The sequence below is a fragment of the Equus przewalskii genome, chromosome 13, assembly GCF_037783145.1.
Source record: "Equus przewalskii isolate Varuska chromosome 13, EquPr2, whole genome shotgun sequence".
Taxonomy (NCBI): Eukaryota; Metazoa; Chordata; class Mammalia; order Perissodactyla; family Equidae; genus Equus; species Equus przewalskii.
In genome coordinates this window covers 61,369,842-61,384,478 of record NC_091843.1, presented here as the reverse complement: position 1 = coordinate 61,384,478, position 14,637 = coordinate 61,369,842, and the positions used below count along the sequence as shown (strand labels likewise).

Below are 14,637 nucleotides of genomic sequence, written 5' to 3'. Positions count from 1 at the left end.
GGCCCTGGGGAAAGAATATATATTATATGTTTATAAAACAAGAAGCAAATGAGTGCAGCTGGTGGGCAATGAAAGGGAGGGTAGTGGTTAGAGATGAGGTAAGAGAGATGATAAAGACTTTATTCTGAGGGAAGTAAGAATTTTGAGCAAAGTAATGGGATGATCTGTTATAACAGGAACTCCTAGCTGCTATGTTGAGTAGACTGAGGGAGAAAAAAGGGGAGAAACAGTATTTATATATTTTAAGTTTATTGAGGAATAATTAATTGGCAAATATAATTGTATATACTTAAAGTGTACAAGATGATGATTTGATATACATTGTAGAATGATTACCAAGATCAAGATAATTAACACATCCATCACCTCACATGGTTAACTCCTTTTTTTTTTTTGTGGTGAGAATGCTTAAGATCTACTCTCAGCAAGTTTCAAGTATACAATACTGTATGTTTGCTTGAAATATTGTTATCGTTATTATCGTTGTAAGTTCCACATTCTACCTTTTATCTTTCTTCATTTCTTAATCAATTTCATGTAAGAATGCCTTCTAGGATATTTGATTATTTGCAGATAATCATTATTCCTTGAAAAAATGTAATTTATCCTAAGTGTTCTCTGAAAATGTTTCTTTTCATATATCTAGGTTTGTAATTATTTTTGTAACCCAAGGTTTATTATTTGTATGGTGAGTTAATAATTGAGTGTGCACCATGTGCCATATACTGGGCAGTGCTTTGCATGTTACTACTTAGTCAAGCCTCACACTTACTGTGTGAGGAGGTCCAAATATTATTTCTGTTTTATTAATGAATTAGCTGAGACACTGAGAGAACTTGCTTAGTACATTGCACACCTAGTAATATATTAATGTCTTCAGTGTGAAATATTCTTAAGCATCATTGCTAATATATCATAGCTGGTCTGGCTGCTATATATAAAAATTCTTTAGGCAATTTATTAACAACTGCTCTGAATTGACTATAACGCAAATAACATTGAGTTAAATTATTTTCTATAGTTAAGTGTTAAAGTAAGCTAATGCACGTTTTGCTCCTCACTTAATGAAACAAATACTTATTTAAAAAGTTGTATATAAATTAAATTCTGGTAAATTGAATATTATTTTCTACTATTGAAAAAGAGCTTTGAGTTTTGTATCTTTTAACTGTGAAAGTAATCTTCCAGTAATGTAAGAAATATCCAAGTTTAGAGAGTTTTGAAAGTTCTTATTTCTTAACAGAGTTTTGTTAAAATAGAGCACACTCATATCTGTATTTGTTCATATCATCTGTATATGTACAGGTGAGCTCTTTGTGAACAATCAGGTGGAACCTTTGATTACATTGCACTACATTGCAGTGTCTGTTGCATTGAAAAGTGTGGCCAATAAGATATTTTTTCTTTGCTATATTTATTGCTATCACTTCATCCATATGATAGTTGACCTGCATGCCTCCTTGAAAGGTGAAGACAGAGGAAATGAGTCTTGGCAGAGTTTGGGAAAGTGTTACTTGACATTATGAAATCAAAAAGTGCTAAGAGTTGAGCATGCTGGTATCTGTAGTTTTGTCACTGGTTCATTTTATTTCTTTATCAAAGGAATGTAAGTGACTGAGTGTTTTTGGTGAAAGAATAATACATAAGTAACCCCAGTATAGAAAAATCAATTTATACTGTATTGATAAATAGGAAATAAATGATCATCAGAGATATTCTTAAAACATTTATTACTATGGATATACTTCCTCAAACATTTGACATTATTTTTCATCTTGAAAGTTTTATCAAATGAAACATATATCTAAACATATTCCTTGTTCTTTAACTCAAGTGTATCCCATGCTTTATTTCCTTTGGTTATCATTTTAGCAAAATGCATTCCAGATCTATTTGTTAGTTTTTCTTTCTCTTCCTTTATTTTTTAACCATTTTGATTATGTTTAATCGTTATGAAAATTAGTTTATTAAGGCAAAGGTAAGTTTTTTTAGCATATTGAAGTTTTATTTATTTATTTATTTTTACCATCTTAACCATTTTTAAGTGTATAGTTCAGTAGCATTAAGTACATTCAGATTATTGTGCAACAGTAGTTTTTCTTAAATGGAACTTGACGTATTGATGCATGTAGTCCTGCTGAAGCAATGTTTTCATGTTTATTCTACTTTATTGTTCTTTCTCTAGAATATGTATCGATTTGAAGGCACTGGGTTTTCAAACATCCCTCAACTTATAGATCATCACTATACAACAAAACAGGTCATCACGAAGAAATCAGGTGTAGTTCTGCTGAATCCTATTCCTAAGGTAGGTGCATATATACGCTTTTTTCTTAAAGAATGTTTTGTGATTTTTTTTGTACTTTGTATACATTTCTCACAGTACATATAGTTCTTAGATTATTTGTAGAAGTTTGGAAACAAAAGGGCTTTGTGATAACCGCTGTACAAATATAGTTGAAGCATGGAATTTTCTTGGTTTTATTAAGATGGGTTGCCTTTTTATTCAGTGTTTCCTAGGTTACGAATGGTCTGGGTTTTTTCTCTTTCCCAGTTTTTCTTGAAAGACCTGAGGCTTTTGTTCATTTTATAAGGTTCAGACTTTGAAAGGTTCAGTGTATAAAAGATTCTGAGATGTAGAAGTCAAAGAAAATGTCTAGCAATTATGAGTAAATCAGAATTTTAATTTTGGATGCTAAGTTTACAATATATTATAAGACACTGGAACTTTTAAGAACTTTACTACTCTTAAAGGCAGTAAATCCTAACTTCCCAGTGTGGAGCCAGGCAGCTGAGTGAGAGGTTGTTCTGTCATTTTTTACCTCTAAGATCTGTCACAGAACACATTAACATTAGTGCTTTAAGAGATTTGTGAGGTAAGTAATGCGTATGAGGAAGGTTTGTGTTTTGAAGGTAAATCTGTGGGGCCTGGACCACTTTGGAACCATGGAGTTGGCTTAGCTTCTGAGCACTTTTGATGTTTAAGGAATTGGGTTGAGGTCGGCAAGAGTCCTTTTCTTTGGGGGCCGTCAACTATGAAGGACAGTGTAGAAATAGGAGTCATAAAACCTGGTAGGTAAATATTTGCTGATTTGGTTTTTATGTATATAAGGGTTGATTTTTAATATGAAGCAAATGTTATTCCCAAGAATGCTAGTGTATAATCCAGATTCATCTGAGGAAATTTCGAGAACAATTGTTATATTTCCCTTTGTTAGTCTAGAACATAATGTCTGTATTTGTACTTAGATTATATTATTCAGCCTTTGCTGAGGGATTGAGCTTTAGCATTCCTCCCGCAGAAGATTTAGAGAGTCAGTTGCTAAACACTAATTCTGTGGCTAAGAATTAGCCTTCTTATATAATTTTCTAGAATTATGAGATTGGGTCATTCTTTATTACTATTTTTCCATTTACCATTTTTCCATTTTAATTGCATAAAACCCTATAAAAATTCTCCTTTAGACTGGAACAAGTTGTCACGTTTGTTTCTCTAGTAAAAAAAATGCTATGAATGTATCCTCTTTCATCAATGAATAACTGCTATTGTCTTGCAGAATTCTAACAGCTCTTTTCTTTAGGTAAAGTGATCTTTTCTTATGACTTCATTTACTATTTATACATCAGTGACTTGCAAATTTCTATTTCTAAGTCAAGTTTATATCTTTCTCTAAACTAAGATTTTAATATTTTTCACCTAAAACTGAGTTTATCACCTTTAACTCCAAAATTTATTCTTTCTTTTTTAGTGAATGGTACCACTAAATATTCAGCTGCTCAAACCGTAAACGTAGGGGTCATGTTTGACATCTTTTCTTTACCACTGCCCTCCCTCAACACTTTAAGTGACAGAGGTTTTGTGTATTTAATTGTACATGTGAAAGTATGAACTTCAATTCCAGTTTATCCCAGTATGAAATAAAATTCAGTGTAGTGAAGATACTTTTTACTGATATTAGATTAACAAGATATACAGCTGGGTTTTCAGAGATACTGATATCCCATTTTATAAGCCAACCAAATATTTGTATTGTCTACTTGATTAGCCAGATCTAAATTGAGAGACCAAAGCCATAAAAGAGGCACATAAAAATTCAGGTCTGGGCTTGAGTAGAAATATATAATTTCAAATAAAGCTATATCTCTCACTATATAAAATTTTCCATGAAACGAGACCCCCTAAATGGAAGAAATTCTCTGGGCTGTTACATGGCCAATAATTCTCTTTCTCCCAAACCCCCAGCACTGGCTGTGGAGCTGATTGTCTCATGATTTTATAGCACTAGCTATGAAAATAACTGTAAACTGAAAGCTGTAGAAGATTAAGAGGCTATATAAGATTGTTTTATGAGGTAGAAATTTAAAGTTTATCTAGCTATTACTCTGATCTAAAGTACTGATATTTGAACTATGCAAATCATTATCTCAGTTTGTTATAAATGTTGTTATGCACTTGATTTAAAGAATCATGTTACTCTTTTAAAAGAAAATCACAAAGCAGAGGTTGTGAAGTTAGACAATTTTCAATGATGAGTGGAGAACAAACTGGTATGGATTTTGTTATGGTGGTATTATCTGTTATGTATCTTCCTTTGAGAAGTTATTTGTGCTCTTATAACTGGAATCTATTTCTTGATTTAATTTGTGTAAGAAGTTAATGCCTTTGACCATGCAATGTGCTGTAAAATGTCTAATTCCATCTTGCCAGACTTCATTTTTAGCTGCATAAGGAATGCTATTTTAGTCTCATTATAATTTGTTTATATCATCTTACTTCTGTCTTTCCACTTATTTCTTTATTTCTCATGAAAATATATCATCATAATGCTAAGTGGAGTACACAATGGCCAAAGTAGTCTCTTTCTTATCTTCAGAGGTGTGGGAAACTAGACAATCTAGAGTGAGAGAAATTATTTAACTTTCTCATGATAATAAAGCTGGTGAGTGCCTGAGCCATTCATCCCTTAGCCTCCACTGACTGATTTCTCCTCCACTGCCTTCCAAGGCCTGTGTAAAGATAGGGAAGATGAAAAGGATTGTTGTAAACGTGGGTTATTGATCACTGATTATCATCACCCTTATGTTAGCAAACACATTGAGTATGCACAGGGCCTGTTCTTTACTTACTTTGGCTTGTGTTCAAATGTTGCTTCATCAGATTCCTTTTCTGTCTACCATGTGTGAAATAACACCTCACCCCCTTATGTTTCCCTCTCCCCTTCTTCATTTCTCTTTGTTACGGTTGTCTCTACCTAACATTATGTTATACGATGTATTTTTAATTGTCTCCCCCAAGTTAAATGTAAGTTCCATGAGGGCCAGAATTATGTTTAATAATCCATGCAGCTGTATCCCCAGTACCTGGAACGGTGCTGGCCCATAGTAGGCGTTCAGTAAATATTCTTTGAAGAATTGAATTCATCGAGCAATTGCTAGAAGCCAGGTACTTGCTGAGCTTTTTATATGTGTTATCTCATTTAACCCTTATGTATTCCTATGAAGTATTATTGTTAACCCCATACAATATTACTTTTTTATTAACCCCACACAATATTATGAATGGGGAGATGAAGCTTAAAATGATAAATGACTTGCACAAGATAACACACTTCATAAGAGGCAGAGCTGGGATTTAAGCCCATGTTCTTAACCATTCTGTCTAGATTGTAGAGTCAAGACTTTAGAGACTAAACTTTATTTTAAGGAATATGGATGTAGGTTAAAGGGAAAAGAAGTATCTCAGATTCTGTAAAATGTTGAATTGAAAAAGACTTTAACATATCAACAACTATAATAAAAGTCTCTATAAAAGGAAAATCGTTAAACAGTAATATTGGGTGGGCAGAGCTGGGATTTGAGGTAAAATATAAGATTTGGTAAAATACGGGTAAGAAAGACATCTAGTTCAACTGCAACATGTAAATGTTGCCTTGAAAGTTTATTTGCCATGTTGGCTTAATATTTCTTCAAATTTAGCTGTTTTTAAAAAAGAAATTTTCTGAATGAAAATTAAAGTTTATGATTAAATTCAGGTGAGTTAAGCAGCAAGCCACTTAGCTGAATCTTAGACAAATGACTTACCTGCTAACTTAAATCTAGTAACTGTGGCTTTTTGTCAGAATTTGGTATAGGATGCCAGAATATCAGAGGCATACTTATGAGAGGGAAGTCAGTCTTTCTCTGACTGAAACTGCTAACTTGTCATGAAGGGACAGATTTGTGGTAACGGCACTCATGATCAGACACATGCAACAAAGAACAGTTCGTAAGAGAGGAAAGCTGTACTTTTAATTAGGTACTCGATTCATTTTTTCAGTTTCAGATCACTTAAAGACTGTTTTACCTTGTACTTAAGTAATATAGCTTGCTTGTTCCAATATTACTTTTAATGATTTTCCTTTTTATTGAGGCTTATGATACAGTTTTTGATATATTGAAGTTTTTTTCAATTTAATATTTTATGGAATTAAAGGGCCCTTCTTTTCCTCAAATCTACATCCATGCTCCTTATTTAATTGGATTATTAAAATAACTTAAAATTTTAGTAAAGAGAAGATTGGAAAATAAATGTGATTCAGTATTTATTTGTTTAGCAAATATTTGTTTAGTACTCACTTGGTACTGGACAGTGTTCTCTATTATGTCAGAGTGCAGTAAATGCGATGAAAATGTAGCAGATTGAGGAGATAATGACTGTGATGATGAGGGCAGGGTTTAGGTGGGGGGTGTGTGTGTGTGTATGTATAAGGAAGAGCTGCTTTTTTAAACATTGTGACCAAATAGTCCTCCTAATGAATTTTGAGACATGTGAACCAAACCAAGGAATTATCTGTATGGTTATATGCAGGGGCAAATGTAAAATTAGTTGGCAGTTGGTACAGCATGAATACTAACCTATGAGAACAGATACCAGTTCTAAACTGATAGAGCCATCGTGGTATTTACTGGCTGAAGGTCCTCCGTTACGTATCTGGGCAGGAGTGTTCCTTGGCATAACTGAAGAACTGCAGAGGCCAGTGTGGCAGAAGCAGAGTGGCCAAAGGCAAGAGGGATGGCAGGTGAACAGATTTGGATTAATTTAATAACTCATATATATTGTCTTAAAAGATCAATTGTTTATTATATAATTCAAGAAATTCACTTTATTCGAGTAAAAACTCATCATAAAATTTTACAAGTGTTCATAGTGAGTCTCTTCAAAACAGAAGAATTTACGTTTAATAGTGCTAGTGGATTTCAAGGCAGTATTTTTGTAGTAATGTGGCCATCTAAATAAGGTAGAGTAAAACCCATGTTTTTAATTTCTAAGAACTTTTTTTTACCAATTCATTGTTTTTTATTTTTTTCCCACAACACCAAGCAGTTAACTCAATTCTGACACTATCTACCTGGAGATAGAGTCAGCTCCCACAGGCTAAGGGCTTAGTCCTACATACCCACATCCCTTCTTCAACTTCAGAAGCCCTCAGCAAGTCTAGGTTGTCATTTCTGCTTCTGACCTACCAGTTGTAGATTGGGGATTCCAAGCCCTCCTTCAGTTCGATTAATTTGCTAGAGTAGCTCACAGACCTGAGAGAAACATTTTACTTACTAGATCACCAATTCATTGTAAAAGAATATAACTCAGAAGCAGCCAGATAGGAGAGATGAATAGGGCCAGGTATGTGGAAAGGGGCACAGAGCTTTCCTGCTCTCTGAGCACACCCCTCCCTCTGAATCTCCCTGCTTTCTCCAACCTGGAAGCTCTCAGAATCCCATCCTTTTGGGTTTTTATGGAGGTTTCATTGCATATGCATTATTGATTAAATCATTGACCTGGTGATTGAGCTCAATCTCCAGCCCTCCACCCTCCTCCACAGAGGTGAGGGGGTAGGACTGATAGCTCCAATCCTCTAATCACAAGACTGGTTCCCCTGGCAGCCAGCCCCCATCCTTATGTTAGCTTGGAGCTTTCTAAAAGTCACCTCATTAACATAGCAAAAGACACCTTCACCTCTCAGGGCTTAGGAATTTCCAAGGGTTTTAGTAGCTCTGTTCCAGAAATGGAGACAAAGACCAAATATAATTTCTTACTATAAATCAAAATATCACACTCAGTAATATTATTTTTTTAGGCATCTAGTTAGCTGTGCTTTTGCAGTTAATCCTCTTATGCTGTCATTTGCATGGAATTTTTAAAAGGTGCTTTGTGTTTAAATTTGAAAACAGATAAGAGTGATCTATTTTTTAGCTCTTGAAAATGAGGTAATTAAATATCATGTCAACTTAGATTTCCAGTTACAGAAACCCACAGTTTGGAAAAGAAGCTCTGATCTAAAATACTCAGTATTAAGATTTCTATTTAATTAATTGCCTCTTTTGGATCAATTATTAGGTCCATTGAGAGTCGAAGAGCACAAAAAAATTTATACAATGTTCTCCTTAGAAAATTCGTCAAGACTGTGTAAATCTGTATGTGAACCTCTGATTTGAGCAATGAGAATTCAATTTTAAATGCAAGTGCCAGTTTTCACTGCTACCAACCACGTGATCTGGGGCAAGTCAGCCTCCTAGAGTCATCTTTGGCTTACAATAACCCCACATGGTTGTTGTAAAGATCATGTGAGAAAATCTCTGTGGATATATGTTTGAAACTGTAGCATACTGTATACTTTCTTGTTTAGAAACTTTTCTTACAGGACAGATAAATCAGAATGGAAGGCAAATTTGGAAGATTTTAAATTGTGATAGAAGAAAAAAAGCATAGTCTGTTGATAACACTCTGCTTCTATTATTTTGTTAAATCTTTTCAACAACTGTGAATTTGGTATTAGTTTTATCCCCATTATTAGATGAGGAAGCTCAGAGATTATAATTTACTCTCAATCATATTTCTTCTAAGTTTCAGAGTTGGGATCTGAAACGGATTCTATTCTATTCATCATTTTTTTTACTACAGCCATAACTAGCGTAAATTATAATCTATAGTCCCAGTAATGTCAGTAGGTCAACAGCAATTTTTTTCTAGTCTCTAATATTCTAGCGCTAGGATGTAACAGTGAACTTGGCGATTATGATCCCATCCCTTATGAAACTTAGTCTAGGAGGAACTATAAAGCATGTTGTGCTAAAGGAAATACCAAGTAATATTTGAATAATTTAGTCTTCATTTAGTAAAGTGTGAGAAGTCAAACTAAACTTGGATTTTAGGCTTGATCTACGTAATAAAATGAAAGAACCCTGTCATAGCACATAAAACACATAGACTTTCAGTTTTTTATCTCACACTTTACCAGCAGATATTTTGAGGAGGGACAATGTTAGACTCAAAAAATTAATAGACCTTGGAGACCACTAGTGTTCCTGAAGTGATCTCTCAAGAATATTTCATCCATAAACCTCCCTCAGACTTTCTTAAATATCATGACATTTTTAGTCTGAGGAGCCAAGTCTTCTGGTAATGAGTTCCATATATTTCTTATCTACCCTATAAATATTTGAGTAATGATGAAAATAGGCAGATGAGGCCCAAGTGGTTAAAAGGATAAGACACTGGAATTTTTTAAATGCAGATTGAAGGGCAGGATTTGGCATCTATAGCATAAACATTGCCTGAAGTGTATAATTTCATCATTTTAAAGTATTTATGAAATATTCTATATGTATGGACTAGGGAAGCATGTAGAAATATAGGAGAAAATGTATAAAAGGATTTCTGGTATGAACATTCTTATATAACAACATTTTTTCCCATTTCCTGTTGGAAACCATAGGACAATAACAGAACAACAATAATAAAAATTTAAAAAATCCATAAACTGCATTTTATATGAAACTAGGTGCCATATATAATCCACAGACTTTAAAGTGCATGTTAAGGTAGCCAAAAGCACCTCAGATTAGGCAGAAGTTCTATAGCACAAAGTGAAGAAAAGACGTGATCAAAGAATCAAGTTGCAGCAGATTTTATGAAGCTCCAGCAAAAATATCTGTTGAAAGTGAGACATTCACCCTAAAGTTCTATGGCTGTATTTCTTGCTTGTATCAATGGATGTGGGAAATGAGTGGGGAGAGTAAAACTTTACATATAATTTAAGTGATACAGCCAAAACTACACTTGGAGGAAAATTCAGAGCCTTAAAATACTTACATCAATAAAACAAAAAGAGTGAAATAAATGAATTAAGCATCTAACTCAAAAAATTAGGGGAAAAAACCCCACAATTAAATAAAAGGAAAGCAGAAGAAATGAATTAATAAAGATAAAAGCATAAAGGAATGAATTAGAAAAAGGGAAAGCAAAATATAGATAACTACTTTTAACAAGATCAATACACAGTTAGAATAGTTGCTAATCTAATCAAGAAAAACTCAGACCACAAAAGGGCTAATCTCTTTAACATACAAAGAACCTCTATAAATTAATAAAATAAAGACAACCAAAATAGAAAAATTGGCAATGGACATGAGTGGATAGTTCAAAAAATAAAAATAAAAATGGCTTTTAAAGATATGACAGATGATTACCTCACTCAGTAGAATAAAGGAAAATTAAAACTATAATGAGATATCACTTTTTCACCCGTCCAGATTGGCATAAACCCACAGTTCATTAATTCATTTTCTTGGCAAAGATGTGCAGAAAAAGGCCCTTAGATAATTTGGCGATGGAACTATAAATTAGAAAAACCTCTGCAGAAGGCAATTTGGCAGAATCTATAAAAATTATAAAACGTATATACCTTCCACTTAGCAATAACGCTTCTACACTTTATCCTTTAGTTATATTTGTGTATATATGAAATGATCACAGTACAAGGTTAGCTGCTGCAGTATTGTTTGTAATATCAGGAGATTGGAAAGAATAGAAATGTTCATCCATACGAGTCTAGTTAAATCAATTAGGTGCTCCATCCAGTGGAGTACTGTGAATGAGGAAGCTTTCTATGTCCTGATTGGAGAGAGTTCCCAGATGTATTGTTAATAAAAGGAACTAAGCTATAAAACGAAAGTTTGTTATCTTTTATATAAAAAGTGTGGAGAGTATAAGATTGTATGTCTTAATTTACTTTTATATGATTAGGAATTTTAAAAATATGCTCAAGAAACTAATAATAACAATGTTGATGTGTAACAAAGGTTACATGTTTGGGGAGGGAGTTGAAATTGGCAGCAGAGGTATAAGGGAAACTTTTTACTATTTATGTTTTATATTTTTCTTTTTTTTTGAACACTGTGGATGTATTACCTATTTAAAATTTAAATTAAAAAAATATTGAATCTGTGACACCTGCCCTTAAGCAGTTATAATTTTTCAGGGAGATGCTTTATTGAAAAAATTACTGTTAAGAGGATAAAATGGTCATGTTATATATTAAAGTAGAAAAAGCAATTTATAAAACAGTGTTATGATATTATCCCCTTGTCATAAAGTGAAATGTAGTGTATATGCACATATACATCGAAAAAGGTGAAAGATTATGTTCCAGAATATCATGATTATCTCAGGTTGGAAGAGTTATGGTTAATGTTTTTTTGGCTGAAGTGTAGTTAAATTTTTTTCATGGAACATATTATTTTTGCCATGTTAAAATTTTTCTAAAACCATATTATATGATAGAGTTTGGTAGAACACTATAAGGCAATGTTTTTAAAACTGCTTTTTTTCCCCACAATGCATAGAAATAAGTTACATGCTATATTGAGTCTCAGGATGCACAAAATTGTGAGTGTTGATATGTATGGGCATGTATAACTGAAACAAATTTTGTAAAACAACTTTTTATGTTTGTTATATGTGATATATTCTATTATCTTCTTAAAAAGTCTAGAGCCAAAACATTGATTTTATGAACCTCAGTAAAATTGAATCTCAATAAAATTGATTTTCAAAGTAGCAGTGTGTGTTATAGGAATTCAGAGGAAGAACAAATGGCCTGGGAATAGCTCATGGAGGAGCATGGACTTGAAGTGGGTCTTGAGGATAGGCAGAAGTAGGGATTATGGAAAATTCCGAGACTTGCTTTAAGGAAGGCAAGATCAGTTAGACAGAAGCCAGATGACTTAGAAAGGTGAGTAATCTGAAAAGTGTAGGTTAGTCTCAGATTTTTGAGAGCCTTGAATACCAGGATTAGGATTTATCAGTGGAAAATGCCATTCCACTGCAGGTTTACAAGCAAGGGGTGAATGTGAACTAAGCACATCTAAAGAATAGAGTGTGATAGCACATCCCTCACTAGAATATTGAAGGTTCTCCACCCTTTTAATTGCTTGATGAAGTTAAGGCATTTGTTGGCACATTTAAAAAACAGAAAGAAATCAATTTTCATTTTACCATCTTTCACAAAGAACTTGTGTAGCCATAACCAAATTATAGTACAGTGAAGTAATGTTAAAATAGGTGTAGAAATAAATTATTGCTACCAGGGAAAAATAAGTAATGGTGGAAATTTAACAACATTAAATAAAATACAAAATGCTGGCTATTAAAGACCTCTATAATTTCTGTGTTGAGCTTGAAATTTAGATGTAATTCATTATAGAAAAAGAGTTAACTAATTTTGTGGTTGAGAGGAGGAGGGATATTAATTTGTTTGAAGCAAAGTTTTACAACCAATAAGTTCTAAAGGAAATTTGTCTCTTGGGATTTTAGATATAACAATGTCCTTAACAACATATCTGCAAAAGTTAGGAAGAGATTTCATCGGTTGTTGCTTTTAGTGTCCTTTAATAATAGCTAAGGGTTATAATATTAAAATACAACTTAATAAAGAACATTCTGCATCAGCATTTTTTCCTCTGTTTTCAACTTTTGCTGAACAGAATAGTAAAATTCAGGATACAGATTTATGATAAAAAAATAAAATTAGCATTAAATACATTAAAAAGATACCAAAATACCAAAAGATTACACCTATGACATTTACATATATCTCATCTTAATTATTTAACTGAACAATTTAACATTTAGCTAAGTTGGTAGAGGATCTACACGTTGAGTGAAAAAAACCTTGACATGGAATAGAACATTGTTGAAGTATTTTTATTTTTGTTCATACTCTGCCATTGTGGAAAAAAAAGTCCACAGTTACCAATAGTTTATTTTATTTTTAAGTTATCAATTCTAAAAAACTTAATTTAATAGAGGATCACTATCTCTTTTTTAATGTCTTACTTTTCGTATCTTGAACTTAGACATTGAGAACATATTTGATGTTCTAAAAACCCCACAATAAAATGGACTAAGACAGTAAGCTCTACAAAGCAAGAAAAGTCTCTATCAAGGAGACAAAAGCATTCTGACACAGATTATTCAATTTTTTTATCATTTAAATTAATACTTTTTATTTTATTTTACCAAGGACTTTAAAAAAAATTACTTTATTGGGCTGGCCCAGTGGCATAGCAGTTAAATTTGTGCTCTCTCCTTCAGCACCCCACAGTTCAGGTCCCTGTTGCAAAGCTACATACGACTCATCAAGCCATGGTGTGGCAGCATCCCACATACAAAATAGAGGAAGATTGGCATAGATGTTAGCCCAAGGACAGTCTTCCTCAAGCAAAAAGAGGAAGATTGGCAACAGATGTTAGCTCAGGGCCAATCTTCCTCACCAAAAAAAAAAAAAAAGAAAGAAAGAAAGAAAGAAAAAAAGAATTATTTTATTGAAGTCACATTGGTTTGTAACATTGTGTATATTTCAGGTATACATTATTATATTTCAGCTTCTGTATAGACTGCATTGTGTTTACCACCAATAATCTAGTTTTTATCCATCACCATACATATGTGCCCCTTTACCCTTTTTGTCCTCCCTACCCCCTTCCTCTCTGGTAACCACCACTTGTTCTTCTTATGTATGTGTTTGTTTATCTTCCACATATGAGTGAAATCGTATGGTATTTGTCTTTCTCTATCTGACTTATTTTACTTACAATAATACCAAGGTCCATCCATGTCATCACAAAATGGCACGATTTTGTCTTTTTTATGGCCAAGTAGTATTCCATTGTATATATGTACTGTATCTTTTTTATCCATTTTTCTGTTGATGGGCACTAGGGTTTCTTCCACGTCTTGCCCATTGTGAATAATGCTGTGATGAACATAGGGGTGCATATATCTTTATGAATTAGTGTTTTCGTGTTCTTTGGATAAATACCCAGGAGTGGAGTAGCTGAATCATATGGTATTTCTATTTGAGAAATCTTCATACTGTTCTCTGTAGTGGCTGTACCAGTTTGCTTTCCCACTAGCTGTGTATGAGGGTTCCCTTTTCTCCACGTCCTCTCCAACACTTGTTTCTTGTCTTTTTAATAATAGGCATTCTGATGGATGTGAGGTGATATCTCACTGTAGTTTTGAATTGCATTTCACTAATAATTAGTGATGTTGAACATACTTTCAGGGATCATTTCTATAGTTTATTACCAGAATATTCTCAATGTTGTTACTTCTACAATTCAAGCAGGAGAGAAGTGGTCAATAGAATAGGAGGGACATGAAGAGGTGGTAAGGATTGAGTGGGTTGAGTTGATAAGAAGTATGAGAGAGAAGAGGGTAGCTATTCTGTCTCCATGCTGGGTTAGTCTCTTCAGTCACATAAACCCTCTTCCTTATAACTACTTTCCCTCCTCTGCCCCTACGGCCTGCAGACCATA

The 14,637-nt window shown here is 33.3% G+C and overlaps 1 protein-coding gene and 1 pseudogene across 30 annotated transcripts in view; both read left to right on the top strand.

Moving 5' to 3' along the window:
• Positions 1 to 14,637, top strand: part of FER (FER tyrosine kinase) — a 439,939-nt gene that overhangs the window by 198,870 nt on the left and 226,432 nt on the right. For all 30 annotated transcript variants that reach the window (XR_011525229.1, XR_011525213.1, XR_011525228.1 and 27 more), the window contains one exon: positions 2,186 to 2,308. Coding sequence is in view for 12 of the 30 variants with exons in the window: in XM_070569583.1 (XP_070425684.1) it covers positions 2,186 to 2,308 (123 nt within the window). In the remaining 18 variants the exon portion in view is untranslated. The remainder of the gene's footprint in view (positions 1 to 2,185; positions 2,309 to 14,637) is intronic.
• Positions 14,369 to 14,500, top strand: LOC139075429 (small nucleolar RNA U3; annotated as a pseudogene).